Source organism: Myiozetetes cayanensis, unplaced genomic scaffold, assembly GCF_022539395.1.
Source record: "Myiozetetes cayanensis isolate MyiCay16 unplaced genomic scaffold, myiCay2020 scf9, whole genome shotgun sequence".
Classification (NCBI taxonomy): Eukaryota; Metazoa; Chordata; class Aves; order Passeriformes; family Tyrannidae; genus Myiozetetes; species Myiozetetes cayanensis.
This window is the reverse complement of record NW_026088185.1, coordinates 3,550,272-3,572,126: the sequence shown is the minus strand read 5'-3', so window position 1 is coordinate 3,572,126 and position 21,855 is coordinate 3,550,272. Positions and strand designations below refer to the sequence as shown.

General features: G+C 39.6%; 1 protein-coding gene across 3 annotated transcripts in view; it reads left to right on the top strand.

Annotated features, from left to right (window-relative positions):
• Positions 1 to 21,855, top strand: part of ZNF804A (zinc finger protein 804A) — a 157,827-nt gene that overhangs the window by 91,140 nt on the left and 44,832 nt on the right. For all 3 annotated transcript variants that reach the window (XR_007632018.1, XM_050339548.1, XM_050339547.1), the window contains exon 2: positions 19,315 to 19,458. Coding sequence is in view for 2 of the 3 variants with exons in the window: in XM_050339548.1 (XP_050195505.1) it covers positions 19,315 to 19,458 (144 nt within the window). In the remaining variant the exon portion in view is untranslated. The remainder of the gene's footprint in view (positions 1 to 19,314; positions 19,459 to 21,855) is intronic.

Here is a 21,855-nt window from a genome sequence, read left to right as displayed (position 1 = left end):
ATGAGTGTAGTTGTCTGAGGCAAAGAGCCCAAAGCTGATTATGTGCATCAGTCTCGTCCACAGCACCTGACCCTGACACATTTTGGAGCAGGCAGGTCCTCCTTATTTCATCAGAGCCATTGTTAAAGACAGTGGCCTGTTGACTTGTTTCTTCCCGAGGTCAAATGCATCAAATGGAGTGGGACATCAGCATGATCAGATCTAAATTGCTCTCTGCACCAATTTCTAGCTGCATTGGAGTCTAATATTGAAACTCCAGGTTTCTTTGCAACTAAGGTATAAAAGGCACATGTGGTGTCAGGAGAACAGAGGAGGGAAAAAATGGGGAGGAGTTAAGTTTTCAGCCAGCTGATTATTGATCTGAACTTGCAGACCAAGGAGAGCTGTGTAGGAATGGATTGCAAAGCTCTGCCATTTATTGACTGAATGTACCGGTTTAGAATAGAGTTAATTTAACAAGTTTTGTGGAAAAAAAAACCAAAAAACGTTGGTGATGTAATAATACAAGCATTCAGTACTTTTATGGAAACACAAAATGCCTTTTCAAAAATATTTCAGAAACATGTCAGCATTTCAACACAGTCACATCTTTTAAAATAAACTGTTGAGAAAGTTCCCTGATCCTATGGGAGCCCTACACACAGAAATCTTCTGAACAGTATCAGTTGTTGCTTTTGACTGAAAATATGGCCTGTTGCCATATTTGTATGTAATCTTAAGGCTCCCAAAACTGCAGCTATTGTCCCAAATATGTAATATCACATTTTATGCAACAAAAGGGGCTGCATATTGGGTCTAAAGGTTGCCTTCAGAAAGCCACATTATTTTTTTGAGCATCTCTATTGAGGGGAGTGGTATTGTCCAAAAAGCTGTTTGCATGTTAGGGCTGGGCAGTCTTTTAGAAATTTAATGTTTTGCTTTAGATATTTCTCTCATACACAGACTAGGAAGAGAGCCACAAATTGTACTTGAAAATAGGGATATAATCTGTATTTGCCTGAGACTAAACTTTCACATCTTTACTAATTAACTGTAACATCAAAACTTTACCTGAGAGACTGGTTCTCTAGGTTAGATTATGTAATTTAGAAAACATTTGCTTCCCAACATAAATGCTATGTGAACTCCTGGATAGAATTTCCTACATAGAGAGCTGAGAAGAAAATGCTGATATACAGGTTAGAGGGTTTTTTCTATGCTAAAGAAAGTGTTGCCGGTATCTGTCGTTCATCAGTGCTTCTCTTTCTCGACTCAGTCTGTTCTCTTCTGTTGAGATTTTCTTTACCATTCAAAATGCACTGAATGTGTGCTCAGCCAAACGACTGAAATAGGAGGCAGCTGAGAGAATAGCCCTTAGTTCTCCCCTATTACCTGGCTGTAAATGTCCAGGAAGAATCAGCATCGATGGACTTTAGAAACAGAGTGTGAAATGAGGGAAGAAAAATTGCCAGGAAAACTCTTTCCTTCCGTTGGTTAGTGTTTCAGAAAAGCTGCCTGAGAGCCCACCCGTGTGCAAGCCCTAGGAAGGCAGCTCGGTTTTGTGCTTTTAATTAGTGGGAAAGTAAATGCTGTTTCGCAGGTGGGTGGTTTTGGCAGCTCCTCAGCCTTTCATTCACAGGTTGTTTTCTCTTGTCGTTCCGCGAGAGAGCTGCAGCTTGGGGCTCTTATAAAAACTTGACTGAGAAAAAGTGGCCGATTTCCCGAGCTTGGCGATCCCCTGAACTCTCCTACCCTGTTTTAGGGAAAGGCTTTTTGCAACCTGTAACCTAAATAGCTGAATCAGGTGGCGAGGATCTGCTGAGAGCCGTTGCTTCAGCATGAATATTGGAGGCTTAAATACACACGGGAGTGCCCTTAAATACACACAGGTTCAAACCATTGTTCTAGGTACTAGTACTGTTGGTATTTACACACTTTAAATAAGGAAATCTTCTCATCCCAAAGATATCACTTATAATCAACTCTTGCTAATATCTTTAACTCAGTATTATAAACCTAGATTAAGTCCAATCTGGAACAGAGTCTTTAAAATGATGCTAAACTGCATCAGTTGAAAAGAGATCTCTAAAACTGCTTTTCTGTGGCAAATGTGGGCATGGATGATTTCTTTTTTAAATACAGGTAAAATCAAAGTTGCTATTTGTATTCACGCTGCTGTTTTCATACTAAAAGCCATGAAAAGACCACATGGTGATCAACTGGTGGTGCTGGCTGTTGCATAAGTGTAGCTTTTGCAATACATCATTAGTTTGATTCAGGTCAGGTGGGCTGAAATAAAACCATCTGAAGCAAGCCTCATTTTGTGTGGCATTTACCAAGTGCAAGATGATAATTGCTGCCACTGAAGCATGACTGCTTTTGTAATGAATACTCTCTGCTTGCGTTCAGAGTATGTAGCTCCATGTGTGTAATGCAACATGCTTTAATCTTAAAATGATAAGCAAATTTGCAATTGAATTTATTGTTCAATAAAGTTGTATTTCACGGAGGTGCTGGCTTTTACATCAAGTGATCGTCATTTTCTTTTAATTATGTAGCACTGGAGAGATCCTGTACACCTCTTCCTGTGAGGGCATTGTGTTTCCAACCAGTTATGTGGATAATTAAATCTGAAAAGCAGAGGTTTAAATTGGTTAATGAAGTGTTAGCCCATCACATCACATTTTCTCTCCCTTGCTGTTCAATCAAATCTGTGTTATCTGATTTTACAGTGGCTTTAATGTGGTCCTCTTGGATTTAGGTGGGATTGTTTGACTTCTTCACCTTTTCCATTGATCTTACCCAGTGATGATACCGGTGTCACCTTTCTGTTCATGTAAAGTCAATATTTTCAGCCACAGATAAAGACCTGCTCCCCTCTAGCTGGAAAAGATAAGTACAATAGCATAGGTTTGCCTTCTGGTCCTCCTGTGCAACAGCAGAGTTGCTGTGCTGGTGGTTAATATGTTGTGTGAGGGCTGCAGGAAAGTTCTGGCCTTAATAAATGCCAACATATAAGCTGTGACCCTCTGTTCAAAAGTTATTCCCCAAAGCTCAACCTACTTCAGTGTGGGGAAAACTGAGAATTAATGAAACGAAAAAACAAAAGTACAAATGTGTATATAACTATGTGAATTCCTGTATAGGTGTGTCACTTCTTGGAGAAAGACCAAGACTTGAAAGTCTAAAATTTCATTGTCATAACCACATTTAGTTATATAATTAGAGATTTTTTGAAAAAAAATATTTTAATGTTCCAGAGACAGGAACCTAAACAAAAAATCATCATAAAAAACCCAGAACAGAAACTTTTCAATATAAGAAAGTTTATGAACTGAGGAGGAAAATGCCATGTTTTGTTGGACAGCAAGTGTTATTAGGTCTTTTTTTTCAAGAACATTACTAGGTCTACCCTGCTACCTCAAACTGGAGGATGTGTTGGGGATGTGCTTGAGTTTGTATTTCATGATTTCAGAAGATACACAGGAAAAAGGGCACAGAAGAAATTATTTTAGTGAGGTCAGCGTTTGCTTGCCACAGGCCCCAGCTGTGGACCTGTCTTTCTGCTGGGAACTTCTCCCAGGGTGCCTTATTGGCTCCCTGCCAGCAGTAGAAACTTCTGTTAATCCCATTAACATGCCTAGTTATGATGTCTTCTCCTAACTGATGACCTGATAGTTTGGAAGTGATCAGATATTGTTGCCCCAATGCTTAGACCCTCGGGTGGAGTTGGGGCCAGTTACTTGGGTTTGGGATGGCATCTGCTGGGAATCAGCTCTGCTCTGCCTCTCTCTCTGTCCTTCTGAAGGGATCAGCCGCCCAAAATAAAGACTGAAGCAACTAATACTGGCACCATCGAGCTCTGGGACTATGCAAACAGGCATTTATATATTAGGAATTAGGCATTTATATATTAGGAATTAGCATTTTTACTTGGCTGTAAAGTGAGCCATTGAACCGTTTTGTCTGCTGCTTCTCTTTGTCACTCTATTACTTTTAAATGCTATTTTAAAAATGTTTTATTTCATACTTATTTGTGTGACATAAAGAACACTGTGATTAGAATCAAGTAGGTAGGGGGAAAAGTATTTGTTAATGGAAAAAGTAAAAGCTTCGTGCTAGTAAATATCTTATGAGAGAAAATGGTGCAGGAAAGCTTTTTAAAAGGTCAGTGAATTTCTATTAAATTGTTCTATTCTCACTGCCTTTAAAATTAAGCGTGCAAGGTGAACAATAAAAACCATGTGTTCAGTGGCTAAATTGCCACTTAAAGCAGCAGTTGAACACTTGGGCCCCAGAAAGAGAAAGGAGTGAAAACTTTTGCTGCTTCTGACCGCTGTTCTGGGAGCTGTTACTCACAGCAGTAATTTGATATGCACCTCCCCTGGTAAGATATTTCCCCAAATGATGCAGTCCATGTGAAGAGAATAAACGTGTCAGAAAGGCACTTGGTCAGCCAGGGGTCTGGGGGTGACCTGGAGGCCAGGAGCTGTGGAGGTGGGGGGTTGGCTGGAGCTGTAATCGGGGAGCATCGTCACTCGTGGGTAATGAGGGGAGTCGTGTGTGCGTCATGAGATGTTGGTCTTGGAGGCTCCCTCCTCATTTGGGCTTCTGTTTCCATGCAGATAGATGCTATTTTGAGTTGGCCAAAAGGAAGATTTTCTTTTAATAAAGGCAAAAATCAGCATCTAGTGGCTTGCTATAAAACCAACAAAAAAATTCAACAGAGTTATTTTAAAAGTTCCAAAGCAATGGCCACCATCACTTTCCTATTGTCATCACTTGCTCACTTGTGGTTACTGAGTGGTAAAGCCCAATTTTAAGGTGATGGGAACACAATCCTGAAAGAATGTTTGAAAATCCTCACAAATTCAGGATGCAGAAAAAAATTATTATAATCAACAGCTGTGTCTCACGTTCTTAAGGAAAGACTCCATATAAAAGGGGGATAATGCTGAGCATTGATTCTTTTCTATGTGTGTTCAGCCTTCTTTTTGAGGACACAAATTGTTATTCCCTGCCTTCTAAAATTTCTGCTGTTATTGTTGTTAAGGCATTTTTTATAAGAGAAGATTGCTATCAGCTGCAGCACCTGGTAAATTTCCATGCCAACATTAAAGGGATGATAATTTATTTTACTTCTGGTTTAGATTAGAATGACCTTTGCTTTATATTAGAATCCTTTCCTTGAAAAATTAATGTTTTTTCTGTATGTTGCATGTATTGATTATTAGTGTTGGTATTTATTCATAATCAAAATACAGTAGAAAAGAAAACCATTTTTAAAATTTGATCTAAAGCCTTCTGGCATTTTTATTTCACTGCCTTTTGATATTAACCCTTATAAAAATGGAAATAGGGGAACTGTGGTTTGTGAAGAGCTCTAAGAAAGCCAAATGGGTATAAATATGCCTTTCAAATTTTGAGCTAACCCACCTCAAAAGTGATGTAGCTGATACAGGAGCGCAGTCAGTCATTTTGTTGTGACTTTGGACAGTCTCTATATGAAAATGCAACTTTGATTACAGTGATATCTGCCCAAACCCCAACCAACAACTGGCTTTGTTCTGATTTTCGATGCTAAAAGTTACAACTTTCTCTTCAGGAAACTATTTATTTTATTATTTTCCTTTAAAAAGAAAAAAAATTAATGTTACGTAAGCAAGACTCGAGCTGCCAAACATTAGAAAGATTAGAAAGAAGCAATTTGGCTTAGAAAGAGCTCCATAGATTGTGGAGGGTGACAGAAGCTGTCAGTATTGATTTTCTGCCACTGTCCCGTCTGACCTTTCGGATTCCAGCGGGCGCTCTGAAGAGGATTTAGCTTGTACCAAATTAAAGATATCACAGAGCAGTTGCTGACTCATATTCTGAAAGCTGAGTGAGCTCTGCTGCCATCAGCACAGTCTCATTGTGGGCAGGGGCACGGTCATTACTTGCTTTAATGCGCTCTTGTAGATCGGGTTGTTTGAAAAGCTGCTTATAAAAACGAGGTCCGTGGTGATAAATGAAGCCACCACCTATTTTATTTTCATACACGGGGATGAGGGCATTTAAATGTTGAAATTTGATGTTCAAAATACACACCAAAAACTGATAAACCAGTGCTTTAAATGTGCATCTGTAAAAGCTTTGTTGTGGATGAAATTGGAACAAAAACCCTGAGTGCTTTGTCTTCATTTAACACCTCCTGGCAGCAGCTTGACACAAAACTTCAACATGAGTACCTTTCCAACGCCGTTTGGAAGAAATAAATTGCTTGTCTGGAGTAGTTAAAATACTTTAATCTCACTTAATCTTCATGAAGGATTTTACCATACGATGGAATTCAGGTTATTTTTGTCACTGGATATTTCGAGTACATATAATAAATACGTAAAAGTAATAAACAGGAGAATTCCTTCCAATCATTGGCACGAATTTAAGAAGCAAGATATTTGTATGTAGGTTTTTGTCTGATAAACCTGTGCTAGATTAATGTGCCTGAAAATACCACAGGAATATTGATGCAGAAGAGCTGTCTGTGCCTTCACTGTGAGAGGCAGCAACGGGCTGAGTACTGGTGGGGGAGCAGAGCACTGGGTGTGTTGGTACCAGCATTACCACCTCCAACTCTCACCACTTCCACACCAAAAAAAACCCAAAGCAGAAAAGACAGTCCTGACACTTCTTTCTGATAAGGTCAAGATTAAAACCTCCTCGAGTTTAGACTTAAGGCTAAGCCTCTCTTTTTTTGCTGACATTTTATTCTATCACTGGTTTTGCCAAATTTTGGCAGTTTGTATGGGTCATTCCTTTGTAAAATTGAACCTGGACTGATAAGTTTCCCAAATCCATATTGTTAGTTACAGGTATGAACTTTAGGTAACATATCTTAGGCCTGGTTTCCAAATTTAGGTGTGTTCTGGTACGCTCTGTATGTGTAGATGTCAATTCACATGTACACGTGAAATGGCAAACCCATGTCAGTCCAAATTAACTGAGAAGCAAAGAGCTCAAGAGTTTGTGCATATCTCAATGATGGAGATTCCAAAGGAAGTGGAAAATGGACCGCAGGGTGAGGACACTATTCACAAATGTTGTGGGATCCACACCTGAAACTTGAGCCCAGATTAGATCAGCCCCCTGCTGCAGTTGCTGGCTGGGGTCTGCTTTGTTGAAGAACAAAGTCCAAGATCCTTTGGATTTTTTCTGTTTGGGAATATATATCTTTCTGTCTGCTCACTGCTACTTATGATCAGTTTTTTAAGTAGGCCTTGTTAAGCTCTGTATCCAGACTGTCAGGTTTTTGTTTCTTTTGTAAGTAGCCATATTTTGTTGACATAAAATTGTGTTGGTTTACTGGAGTCCTGTTTATCTGAGTCCTTTATCAGCAGTATTGCAGATAATCTTTTTTTTTGTAACAAAAATGATTAGCAGGATCAGAAATACTGATTTTGCAGACATTCCACTGATGGTTCCTGCTGGAAAGCCCATTGTGCATCCAGCAGTTAGCGTGGTGTGCAGCATTTGTCTCCTGTTTGTGTCTTAAAGGCAGCTGGAGTTCCTTTCAACTAAAAAGGGTAAACTTTTGGCTAGGCAGGGATTGCTTAGGGCTAAGCAGGAACTGAATAATCCTGGAATATGACACATTAGTATGCAAAAAAATTGTTTTCTGTTACTGAATGTCTCGAGCTCACCACTAATGCTGGCATCTCCTCAGTATACATTTCTATCTAGTGTATTGTGCCATTATTTTTCCCTTCCAGTAGTTTTTTTCCTAGTTGTATCAGTGGATTCTTGAGGCTCGATGTCATTCTCCTTCTGTAACTGGTGAGCAGTTCACAACCATTTAGCAACAGCTTCAGGAAGACTAAATTAAGATCTTTGGATCTGTAGTTTTATGAAAACCTAAAAGTGCCAGGTTTTTTTCAGACAGAGCAAATGACATTAGGAGGCTTCAGTTTTAGTTTTGCACTAATGTCTTTTGGACCTTTTGCTGTTGGCTTTGGCTCCTCTGTAATGAAGTTGATCACTCTTGGACCTCTCTCTCAGCTGTCCTGTATCTCATGCAACCTCCCTGCTGTTTGTTCTGGCATGGTAGAGCTTAACTGCATATGTGAACTGATTCAGGTTTTGAGTAAACATATTTCTTCTCTCCAGCAGAAGCATTTTTAACCTAAACCAACATGTTGGTCTAAATAAATGCATGCTCCTGCAAACAAGTGTGCTGGCACTGAGGAGAGGCCTTGCTATTGAGGAGGAGGTACCTGTAAAGTACCTCTTCAGCTTCTGGGGACTCTAAAACTGTCTTTTCTACTCTGTTCAGCGTCCCTAAAGCAGTTGGAACCTCTAGGCACTTCTCTGATAGAAATGGTCAGTGAGAATTTACACAGAATCCTTTTCACGCTGGAGTTTCAAGCTGGACCTGATGGATTTTGCAGTGTCCCTGTTAGCAGGAAAAGTTGAGACAAGTGTATTAGCTCTGCTCACACAGGGTTTGTGGCTTAGCATCTCCCTCTCTGATAGCTGTTCTGAGCTCTGCAGCTGTGACAGATTGGCAGAAATAGCCCCTTAAACTTCACTCACATCTCAGGCTCTAGTCCGGTCCTGAGCTTTTGTCAGTGTATATTGAAAATGCATTTAAACCCCAATTTCTCTAGCTGACAGCATGACAAGCTGTCATTCCCTGGATTTTTTTCTCAACTTCGGGGACTTTTGACAGTGTTCTGTGCAGAAAACAGGAACAGAAAATGGAATAGTGTGACCAGGGGTGAGCCTCAATGTATCATTTATGCTAACATTTGAGCTTAAGTGCAATGTTTTTGAGGAAGCTTTGACTATTTTGTGGATGTGGCTCATCACTGGCCATCAGATGTTTGAGTTTGGCTCTCCTCCTTGCAGGGCTGGCCGTTACTGAACGCTTGCCTGGTTAGGTAGACAGCAAATAGATCAATAAAAATGCTTTCTCGTGCCTTTTCTGTATCTCACACTGTCAACTTCAGAAATGTCTGCCCAACCGTACATATCTTGACACATGGCTGCACCACAGTACTTTATTTTCTCCTCGTTTTCTAACACAAGAGTGAAAAGCACCAAATCAGCCAAAAGCTTTCCTTCTCCCCTTTGGCCAGGAGGTGGAGTTGACTTCTGGCTTTTAGGCACTTAGGAACCTTAAGTGTCATTTTCTCTTAAGCTCCTGTCTGTCTTTCCCTTTTATTGAAACTATTAACTATCAACTATCCAATTTTATGGCCTGGAGTCTTCAAAACTCAAGTATTATCGTCCACTTAAAGTAGCTATTCTCAAGAGTTGCATCTTTTCCAATAGCTTTTTATACAGGTGAGTGTCACAGCATCGATAAATGCTCCATCTGCCATTTGTTCCTCACACAGATAAAAAGCAAAAAAAATTGGGAAAAGATATTTGCCATGGGTCCTTAGTATTTCTGCACCAGCTGCACTTATTCCAGTATATTTTTTTTTAAATTTTTGATACCTTTTCTTTGATACTTTGAATCGTGTAAAGAGAAAAAGTTATGCACTTTTCCCCGAGAGAACTTCTTTTAATTTAGTGAGGAAATAGGTGTTTTGGCAAAAGGGTTTTACAGGAGTAACATACAACCAAGGAGAGGGTTCCACAAGAGTGCCCAGCAAACACCAATCTACCAGTATCAGTGAAATACAACCCATGGGTTTTGAGTTACCCACAAGAGAAAGAAAATACTAAGGGAAGAAGAAAAAGATTAAGAGAAGAAAGAAATAAAAAGAGAAAGAGAGGAGAGAAAAATAGTTACTCCCCCTTTCTCCCCCAAGATGGTTGATCTGACCCAATAATTAAGGAATATAGTAACATATGGATCTGGTCTCTCAAATGCCACCCTGAGGGTTGGAACAACTACTACAACTCATATCTGACTCTTCTTGTAGTGGCAGCACTGAGAACCCAACTGACAGAAGAAATAAAAGTACAGAAGAGAGAGGAAAGCACACACTGGGCAATTGTTGTATCAATAAGTGACTAACAAGTTAAATCATTATTGAAGCTCCACTCCATGCAAATCACCATTTCCCACCCTGTGAGTCCTAAAACTGCAGGAAACCAGCCACAGAGGGAAAGAGTTCAGGAGCTCAGGCTGCGTTGCAAAGGTTGGCACACTTCCCTCACCTTCATCCATGGACAGCATTCCTCTTTGGTGAGCTACAGCACTTCAGAAAGTCTTTGCTTGCTTAATAACAACACATAACCCAAAATAGAAAGCACATATTCCAGACTACCCTTATCCCTCCAACCAACCAGGCTTTGGAGGGAAACATCAGGGTGCATCATGAGAAAAAGAGATTTACAAACACAGCAATCTGGTTGCTATGGGGGAAAACGTTCCTAACAACTCAGCCCAACCTCACCAAAAAACCTTTGTTGGTTACCAAACCCCAAATCTTCTGTTTGTTTCTTTATTATTCCCTTTTCTCTCTCCCTTCAGGGGCCACCAGCTGTGAGGAGGTAGGAGGTGGCACACAAATACCACTATGCATCCAGTATCCCACCTTTGTGGAGAAAAACTCAAGGCATTCCAGGTTATAGCAGGCAGCTTAAAAAACAATCTGAGAAATGAAAGAATCAAAATTTCTTTGTGCACTTGCAAAATGCTGTTTTTACAGCATTGTGTTTGTCTTTGCCTTGGTGGCGTTGCCATCTTTTCACTCAGAGCAAGCATCTTCACCACGCTCAAATGCTGCTTGTGAAGAGGATTAGGAGTCAACCTAAAAGTAGAATAAACCCTTAGAAAGATATTTTTTTTTTCCAAGGAGTGGCCTCTATGGCAAATTTAAATATAATCCCATTTCCCATTAGGACAAACTTTTTCTCGGGGCTTCTGAGCCGATTTATTTGCATTATTTAAAGATGCCAAATGATGAAACGCATTTTTCCCAACTTTTTTTTTTTTTTTTTTTTTTTCCTTCAGATGAAGTCTTTCCCTGACTGTGATAACGCTGAAGATTAATTTTAGGAAAATAAAGATTTACTGTGTCATGTCGCATCATAATGCAAATCTTAAGCTCATGCATATTCATAATTAGACAACTGAAGGAACTCAGGAGAGTGGGTTTTGGGGTTTGAGGTTGTGATAGGGGGATTTTTTAACTCAAATTCAAGTATCAGCCCTACCCAATGTGTTCATTTAATAACCAGATGTCTGTGTAGGACATAATCCTTTCCAGTGGGATAAACAGATACAGACCATCAGCTATACAGTAGAATAAACTATCCTTCTGGTTTGCAGCTGGAATTGTTTCCTATCTGTGTCCAGGACTTGGGCAGACACACAAACCTGCCTTGGAGAGTTTCAGACCTGGCCCAGATCTGAGGTCTCTTTCTCCATGGCTGGGCGGGTCAGTGCTGGTGGCACAAAACTTCACAGCACATCATGTAAGGCCGGTCGTGATGGGTCCCCGAAGCTATGAAAGGATAGCAGGTTTGCATGAAAAGATTTAATGGTCTGGAAAGCCAGAGTAGAGTGGAATCAGTAAAAGGGCCCGTTAAGAAAAATCACTGAGCCTGCTGTGGGTATTTCCAGGAGCACTGACTTCAGTGGGCACCTCATGCCCTTGAGGACCTCTTAACAAACATGCTGGCTGTGAAAACTTAGTCCACCTCTCTTGAATTTAAAATACAGCTTGAAACTTCCTCAATAGGGCAAATATAATGCTTACCTTTTTGAGACATTGATTTATATTTAAATAACAATATTTCAGATTTTTTTTTTTTTTTTAAGTAGAACAGATTGCAGTTTTAACCAGTAGTGGAGAAGTTGTGTTTTTGAGAGGGGAAAAATATCTTTATTTTAAATTGAGTTTTATTATATTCCTTTTGGCTTTCCTCAAAAAAAAAAAAATCTTAAAAAAAATATATAAGCAAAAGCAAAATAGAGACAACGTTGTTTTGAAAGCTTAGTAAAAAAAAAAAAAGAAAGTCATTATAAAGGATCATGTTAAAATCTTGCAGAAAAGAAAATTATAACAGTCAAACATAGAAGCCAAAGCTAGGAAAACTGAATACAATAATCAACAAAAACTCTCATCCTGAAAATGCAGATATGCAAAATTGCATGTGGAATTTGTGATAAATCACATGCTCAGAATTAAGTATATTTAATAAGATGGGGTCCAATTTTCCCGTGTCCCTGACGCCATAGTCAGCTTGACTGGCAATTTTTTATTAGACCGAAAACTACCTTCGCCAACACATTACAACTTCAAGAGCTCTAGAGGAACTTCTTAACCCAAATTAATAGCAGCCAGTCAATTGGCAGTCAGTTAACCTGCCGTGAAATAAATAAACAAGTTGCCCTCACCCCATGCTTTGCCCTTCCTCGGGTCCTGAGACGCTTATGAAAGCTGCGGTCGTGACCCTGGGATCGAGGGCTGCCAGGCACCAACACTGACAGCTGTTCCAGTGCTCGGTTTTCAAGCTCCAGAGGGACTTCCAGTCCATCTCCGGGGCCAGGAGTTCTGCAGGGTTAAAAGGCACTTCATTTGGTTCAGTGTGTCGCTGGAAAGATCCAACAGAAAAAGTTGATTTTTCTGGAGAGTCTAATTACGTTAGACACTCACCTGTCAATGGAATTACATTAAGTAGCTATGAAAATCTTTAGATGTTTACAAGCCTGCTGCAAGGAAATTAAAAACCAAAATGTTTTAAGCCCCCAGGATGTTTTAAAGTCAAAATTCTGCTCTAATTAAAGTATGTGACTGGACTATTTAACGTAGAGGAATAAAGGAGATGAATACCAAGCTCCTTCTTCCCTTGCTTATCATTAAGCAGTGATGAACATTCGGTGAAGAAGATATTATCTAGAGCTAAACCCTCTTTCTTTTCTGCAAAGCCTTCTTCAGTTCTGCTTTGTCTGTACGTCAACAGATTAGTGGTAGAGATGGGGTTGATACATTTTTCTGATATAACTAGACCTGTGCTTTATTATGAGCACTGATAAAGAGCTCCTTCTTAGTGCAACATGCAAGCAAAAATTTGTGGCCAGCATGCTCACCTTTTAACTGCATGCTCTGCCTGCAAGCAGGTTTTTTTAAAGCGTTAGGATAAATAAATAATCCTACAGACCTATGCCCAGCAGTTTTAATGGCAAAAAAACTCCAATCAAGTGATTTTATGAGTCCCAGTTAAAAGTAATTATACAGTATAAGTGCTTTAAGTAAGTTAATGAGACAGACAAATCTGATAATGAATTGCTAGCTCATCAAAAGCTTCCTTTTAAGTTAATTCAGTCTCTCCACTGCAGGGCACTGTTCTGCATTGCTTTGTTGTGCACTGAGTCCAGCTTTGGTCCTGTCAGCATCTGTCTCACTCCATTTAGTGCAGGGGGTGGGGGATTCAGCTGTTTGCATTAGTAGGTGTATGGGTAAACAAATTTGGTGTTGCAGAAAAAACCAGGATGACTTCAGGAAGCAAACAGCACCATTGGGAATAAATTTTGCTGCTTCATTCTAATTTCACCATATTGTTTGTCCTAATGCTGGGGTGTTTATCTAAACATGAAATACTGTCTGAGAAGTTGAGAAACCAGTTTTGTAATAATTTGCACATCTTCAATAGCATTTTCAAGTATGCATTTTCAGCGGAATACTGATTAGCTCTCTTGTGTGTGATAAGTGCTGTGGTTGGAGCTGGGTGTCTGCAGGTAACCTTGAAGAGAAAATAAAAGTAAGGTGAGGTTTCTCAGCCTCTGATGTTCAGTCAGCTTGGGGATCTTCAGGGTACCACTCCTTCCATGGCCCCATCCTCATCCAGTGCAGAAACACTGGGGTCAGTGCTGGTGGAAGGACCTTTGCCCAAAAGAAGAATATCAGAAGGGATCAAGAAAATGGCATCTGGTGTTCGTGGCCTCATGAGCTGTAGTTTGGTGTCACATCTCACAGCTAATGGGAGAGTTTTGGGTAAGGGAAACAACAAGACCTGCCAATGCTCTCGGTATTTATTTTCCCAGTCAGTCATCAGTCTCCTTGCTGTGAAACTGGCACTTTGCTGTACAGCGCTTGGAAATGAATGATCAGTGTATCTAATTGCCTTCTGCTTTGGTCTCCCTGCCTTGATAAGGACAGGAAACTTATAAATAATTAGATTTGTTGCTACACTGCATTAATATTATTAATGTATTCTATTTTTTATTTATTCCGTCAATTGCACCGGTGGATGATGTATAGACTGCTTACATGAGAAGAAAAAGTGCCCTGCAAAGATATATAAAAAAAAATATATACCAAGTAATACCAAGATTGATAGCAGAGGAGATGGTACTAAGTTGTACATTTTATTCCACAAAGTCTGCTTCTTTGTACTGTCTTTAAAATACCAAGTAAATATACCAGAAATTAAGGAATCTGTTGTTAATTTGTGCCCATGGATACCACAGTTAACTGACTGTAGGGAAGGGTCCTCTTAAGTTGTGGATGATTTTTTCTTTCTTTCTTTCTTTTTTTTTTTTTTAGGCTGGTTCTTTCATATTAATATAGCTAGTATATTTTTTTTTTGCCAAATTGAGAGTATTAGTTTGATTTGTTTGAAAATATTCAAAATACAATTTTGCTTTTTTATATTAGTTATTGGGACAGAAAAATAAAATTGCTTTAAATATTTTTTGTGAAACAAGGTTACACTGGAACATCTGTCAGGTCTAATGGGCTCTAATAGAGAGGATCAGACCAGAGAAGTCTAATCCTCTCTGGGATGACTATACCAGTAAATTATCCTGAAGAAGGGGTTTATTTCTGTAATACATTTTGCTTTGCAGTGACTGCAGGCCTGACCCTTTTAAGTCTACAGTAAATGCAGAATAGCTTACTGCAATAAAAGGAGCTCACATTTATTGTAAAGTAAGAATATTCACACTAGCAATCACCATGGAGTAGATAATGTATTATAATTTCACATTCTTCCTTTTTTTTTTTTTTTTTGTCTAGCTGACCTTTCTGCAGACAGTAGAAGTATGAGGCTGAAGTGCACTCCATAAAAATATCCCCTAGACTGAGGCGTCCAGTCAGCTCTCCAAAGTAATCTGTGTAAAGAGTTTAATGTTCCTCCTTTCTTTCTCTCTCACATAATGGGAGTAGAAAATCCAGTCTGGTTAGTGACAGGTAGCCCCTCTGCGGATGGAGCCCGCTCTTAATCCAATTTATCAGATGTTTGCAGTAGCATTTGTCCAGGCTTAAGGCTTTGGAGGATGGAGAAGATGGATTTAGAGAAATAAAGCCAGCTGATAGATGGGATCACTTATTAGACATCTTTCATATAAATTATGAAAAATAGCTACAGTGAGTTATAGCTGGTAGGCTTTCAGATAATAAGCCTTTCAGGAAAAAAAATAATGAAACTAAGTGACACTCAGTTCTTAGTCTCATTACCAGGCTGAATCATAATTCAAAGTTCTTTTAAAACTTCCAGGACCGTTTGCAAAGCTTGATGAGAACGAAACTAAGCTTGATGGTATTTAACCAGTTTAAGTGAGTTTTTTGGCTGCTGCTTTACACCAGGAATATTTCTTTCCAAGAAGTTTCCAGGTTATTTCTGTCTGCAGTGCAGTTGCCTGCTGCTCTCAAGGTCCAGGGACTGTAATTTTTTACTGTCAGTTTTCGGGCAGTTATCCCTCATCCAAATTGACAGAGCTCGAGAAATCAATAGAAATAACAGAGCAGGCAGAGAACCAGCAGCCTGTATTCTCCTGTTTCCATTCTCCAGTCATCCTTGAAATTGGACTTTCCTGGGCTCCCAATGCCAACCAGTAGCAGGAACAGTTGACTCAGCCCTGACACAGCCCAGGGAGGTCCCATGGCCACAGAGAATCTCCTGAACCCCTCCATGAAGGGTTTTCCTCAGGGAATTTTTGTGTGTACCTGTGAAAAACATAAGCTGAAGTCTTCAGGTTTGTTAATGGCCATTGCTGCCACTGGAGAAATGGGAATTTTGGGAAGTCAGGTGAAGTTTAGCCAGCAAAATATTATACAGCAGCAAAGGATGCAGGTGATGAAGGAGTTGTATAAATGTGTTGGTTTAGGGGTTTATCATGATTTTTTAAAAATTCAAAAAGGAGGAGGGTAGAAAACAGAGACTATTAATATAGTCCAACATGGCACTGTGGTCTTCTCATGTCTTTTTTTGGAGGCTGTGAAAAGAACAAGCAGAGGTGATGAGTGGCTCTGATATAATGAATGACAGAATAAACCAGAACTGTGTCATTCAGAGAACAATACCCGAGAGACAGCGTGATAGGGGATGTATATGATGAGGAGTGACCTAGTCAAAGGGAATAAAAAATGAGTGTTTATGACCTTTTCCAATATTCAACAAGTGAAACTAGCAGAATGCACCTACAAAGCAAAGGGAATGGTGCTCAGTTAAGAGTCAGTTTTCTTTGTACAGAATAAAATCTTACACAGGTTTAAAAGATTGACCTGATCCAATGCAGCCATTCATATGTTCCCAAATGTTTTTGGTTCTTGTCATTTAAAAGTTCCATTTTTCCCCTTGATTGAACTCCATTATTCTTTTCCACCTACTTACATCTGATTTAGATGATGTGTTGCCAATCTTTACTTGCCTTTGCTACAGTGATGAAATACTGTAATGTGAATTTAACCCTGTCCCCCAGAAGAACCCTAGCTGAAGTAATTTAGGGATAGAAACCCCAAAATCCTGAAGAGATTTTGGTACTTTGCAGTAAAGTTGTTCATGGAGTTCCAGTGTCCCTGCTTCTTGGGGTGCATTGGTATGTCAAATATACTTGCATTCAGGTTAGATTACACTATATAATAAATATATTGTTTCAAAATTTGTGCTTTATATCAAGATCATCACCAATGAAGTTATGTAAGGTATTACACAACATTAGTAAGTCTTGCAAAAGTTTTCTCAAGGGTTAATCTACAGCATGATGTAGAGATCTTTATAAAGAATTATTATTTATTCGCTATTCTTGTCTTAGAACCCATCATGTTGCCTCTTGTCCTTCACAGAAGTCATATATGCGATATTTCAGGGTTCTGATAATTCCCGCAAACTCAGATTTTTCTTTTTCATGGTTTAAAGAAGCAAAATTAGGAATCGTCCCTTAGTGAAATACAAGGAAGTTGAATCTGAGTCAGCAGTGCCCTGGCAGCCAGGAGGGCCAACCATGTCCTGGGTGACATCAGGCAAAGCATCACCAGCCTGGGCCAGGGAAGGGGATTGTCCTGCTCTGCTCTGCACTGGGGTGGCCTCACCTGGAATATTGTGGCAGTTTCAGGCACTGCAACGTAAGAAAAATATTCAGCTATTAGAGAGCATCCAAAGGAGGGAAACAAAGATGGTGAAGGGCCTTGAGGTGAAGCCGTATGAGGAGTGGCTGAGGGCACTTGGTCTGTTCAACTGGAGAAGAGGAGACTGAGGGGAGACCTCACTGCAGTTACAGACATCTTCAGGAGGGGAAGAGGAGGGGCAGGCACTGATCTCTGCTCTGTGGTGATCAGTGACAGGACCTGAGGGGATGGCCTGAAGTTGTGTCAGGGGAGGTTCAGGTTAGATAATGGGAAGAGGTTCCTCCCCCAGAGGGTGCTTGAGCACTGAACAGGCTCCCCAGGGCAGTGGTCACAGCACCAAGTCTGACAGAGTTCAAGAAGCATTTGGACAATGCTCTCAGGCACATGGTGTGACTCTTGGGGCTGGTCCTGTGCAGGGCTAAGGGTTGGACTCATGATCCTTGTGGGTCCCTTCCAACTCAGCATATTCTGTGAGTCTGTAAACACAGGCATCTTGGTAATAGTTGAAGTGGTTTCAAACCTGTAGTTTTTATGAGTTATTACCAAGAACTAAGTGCAAAATTTCCAGGATAAGTTCCAATACTGCATAAATGTATTTCCAAGTGTAAAATACTGCTGTATCTTGAAATAAAATGCTAACCCATTTTGGCTTTAAACCAAACATACTTTGTGAAACATAATTTTAGAAAAGTGTTAGGAAAGTGTGAATTCCTCGTTAGTCAGCCAGTATTCAAAACACGACTCTGAAATGACTTTTGTGATTCTTTAAATGGGCAAAGTTTTGGTGAGGGAATACCTCAGTTTGGGTATGAATCAACAGTGTTTGCTAGTAGTCCAATCATGCTGAATTATAGTTAAAGTACAATTTTGAAGAATAAGTACTTTGTGGATATAATTATGATTCTATGACTACTATTCATCTCTCTTTTTTTAAAAAAAAAAAATAAACATCCTTGTTATGAAAATATTCTAATCTAATAACCATAAATTTTCCATTTTAAAGTCCCCAAGTAGGAGTTGTCAGTTGTGAAAAGTGATAGCAATTAGGGACTTTTCCCGCAAATTAACTCAGTTTTGGGTGTTCTGATTGCAACATCAACTTTTATCTTAATCTAACTGAACGAGGAGCAAGACAGAAAGAAGGGGAATTTAGGAGTCACTTCCAAAGTACTCACAGGGGTGAAACTTCACAAAGCAAATCTGAGGGCTGTATTTTCTCGAGCAATATTTGATGTGTTTGGGATTTTGGGCTGAGATTCTATCCCAGACAGACTTGTCAAAAGCAGGAGCCATTGCACCGAGGTTGTACATGTTCAGCGTTTAACTGGTACTAAACTAATCTGAGATGACAGACCATTTCCATGCTCTTCCAGAACAGGCCATGTTACTGTCACTGCATTTAGGAAATTAATAATTATTATTACTTGTCTATAATTTGCTCATAAATGATAAGCAAGGTTGTGCGTGATGCTTTTGCTAATGTCTGGTAAACAGAGATGTGCCCTTCTAATATGGGATGACAAATAGAAAGTGAGGAAGATACTTGTTACATCTCAGCTATGAGAGCGTTCCCCATGTCTCATGTGTGTGGGTGTTCAAGAGGACCCAGTAGGGTTTCTTTAATTTTGTTTTCTTTTTGGTAAGCAGCAGACTTTCTTGCAAAAGCCTGATAACTGAGTTATTGCCATTTGTATCTTCATATTTATTCTGCTTGGGTATAATACTGAGCAGTGAGTTTTGGATAGAAATTAACTTGGAAACAGCCTTCAGTGTGATAAATATTTGTATTTAGACAGAACCTGGGGAAATCCTTCTGGCCTCTGACAGAGCCTCGAAGGGGAGCTGGCAACTGTAGAGCAAATTAAAGTGTGCAAATCTTCAGCCTTGCTGCAGATCCAGCAAATATGTGCAGTGTAACACAGCAAATATGGGAAGGCTTTTAGTTACGGAGGTGTGTAAATGTTTACAAATATGATTAACTGCAGAGCTCAAAATCCATTTGCAGCATCAAAGACGAAACTAAAATTACTTTTTCCCACCCCCTCTCCAGGATTATGCTGAAAAGAAAAACAAGATAGCAAAAGCCCTGGAAGATCTTAAAGCCAACTTCTACTGTGAACTCTGTGACAAGCAGTACTATAAACACCAGGAGTTTGACAATCACATTAACTCTTATGATCATGCTCACAAACAGGTAAGAGGAATCTGCTCACTACTTTGGCTTAGTTTCGTGTAGAATAATGAAAAATTATGTCCTTCAGACAATCAGAGTTGTGTTGTCCCCAGTTTCAGGTTCTGGGAAGCAAAATTGACCATTTTCTTAGAAACAATGGAGGTTCTACAGTCAAAGATTCTGAGATGGGAAGAAAGAGAAATTTCAATAGTTTAAGTGTGAAGAGGAATAGGGAACGACAAATAATATGATTATAAGTGTAAATATATTATTTCCTTATCAATTTAATTTTGCACATAAGTACTGAGGTATAACACGACTTACTGGGAAACATTTGTTGCAACAGATGTGCACAAGAAACTTGACATACTCTTCAGTAAACTTCCTTATAGTGCAGATACAGTTCTGAAATAGGCTATGATTTACTTAAATTTGTGCAGATACAGTTCTGAAATGAGCTAGGAAAATTTTATTTAAATGCACTGCATAAAAAAAAACCCTCAAAAACCAACTGTGGTAATGAAATGATTCTGGCTAAGATCACAATAAGATATCTGTTAGCTTTAAAACATTGGTATTTACATTTTTACCACCTCATTTTATCACTGCACTTCCAAGTTGTGTGCCCTACTTTGCTAGGATAAAAGCAGTGCTTCCACAAAGTGAGAAAGGCAGTGCATCCCCTGGCAACATCCTGGTCTGGAGAGGGGTCAAGTCTATGTAATTCAGAGGGAAAGACAGTGCATCTTGACTCCACTGAAGAGATATGTAATGATAATGTAAAGACATGTAATAGCTGTACAGGAAATTTATACTTAGTCCCCTCGGCTGGTAATTATTCTGTATCCTTTTTTTTTTTTAATCTGGTGAAATCATACGGTTGTGTATCTGGATTGATTGCTTTTCATTCTAATTGAATCTCCCTTTGTCTTGTAATTCTGCTCAGGGTGAATGTAGATGAGTTGCTACACATGTTTTATATCTGTATTATGTAAGATAATTTGCTTTTCTTTCTGTCAGCCCATCTTCCTGAAGCACTTCCCTCCCTCTCTCGCTGGTATTTTTATTTAGCCCATAATTTACACTGTCAGCGTGAGTGTTAGATTTAGTTTTGAGAACCATGGAGATGTGGACCTCGGCAGCAACAGCAGTCCATGAGAATCTGGAGGGAAAGATATATATGTTAGATAAGAAATTAGCAGGTAGCTTCATTGCATCCTACAGCTACTTATTATGAGTTTTTAGTTAAAATAGAGCTGGAACTGATTTTTCAGGTGTTATGTTCACACAGCAGCAGGTCCTTAATGGACGGCAGGAAAACAGAAGTGATGGGCAGAGTCTTCCCCACTTGACCTCACTTAGAATTGTTATTTATTAATTTATAAGTGCTCTGAAGCACTTGGAAATAATGAGAACCCGAGGGCTGCAGTCCTCATCCCTCCATTCAGGATTGATGAAAATTTGATTTTGAAACAGAGGTCAGGTGTGAGACGGAACAGGGGCTTGTTTGCAGCGTTTCACAGGGCAATTCTTGTTTTCTGGTGGCTTTAGAAGGGAGATGGTGGGCACTGCACCAGCATCTGACAGAGCACGGCAGATCCTGCCTCTCTGTCTTTTGTGTGTGTTTGCAGGTGGCTTTGTGGATGTGCTTGGTGAAGTACAGCAAGCCACCCTCTTCCCCTGTAAGGCCTTCACAACTTTAATCTCCTTGGCAGGAAACCAGAAAAAAAGTTTTTAGTTTTCCGGTAGAAAAAAATTGTGTGGGTGCTGGTTTGGTCAAAGTAATAATTTCCTGTAATGTTACTGGCAAATAAGACTATTGATTCCTGAGATTAAAATGTTAAACCGAGTTTAGCTCTCCCAGAATATTTTTTCGTGGTGGCTTCTACTGGTGTTACGAAGGAAACAGATTCCTCTTCCTGTATTTTGGGTGTAAAAGGTGGCAGGCAGCATATGCTGCAGCACAGGCTCGCTGTGATTTGCTCTGTTTTCAAGAAACTTCATACAAAGTGGTTTTTTGGGTAAGCTAATTCAATAAGCCTGATGGAGCTATTTGCAGATGCTGCTGTTGAATGCTCTGATTTTGTCTCGAGATTTCCTACCTCAGTGGCAGAAGTTTTCCAGCAGTTCAGTAGGGGAGAGAGGAACTAATAATCTGCCTTTGGATTTTGCACCCTATTTTTCTCTTTTTCCTTTCAATGAAACCTTTCTATAAAAACAGGTGGGGAAGTACTTGCTAGGAAAAGTTTCTCAGAATTGAAGGACAGTTGTAAGCATGTGCAGCCAGTTTGGTGTCAGTGATCCCAGCACCTGAGAGTGGTTTCTGTATGATCAAATGGATGAAAGTTCTGCCTAAACCCGAGTTCATCCCAGCTTTTCTGAAAAGCCACATTTAATCCTAATTGTGCTCCCTGTTAT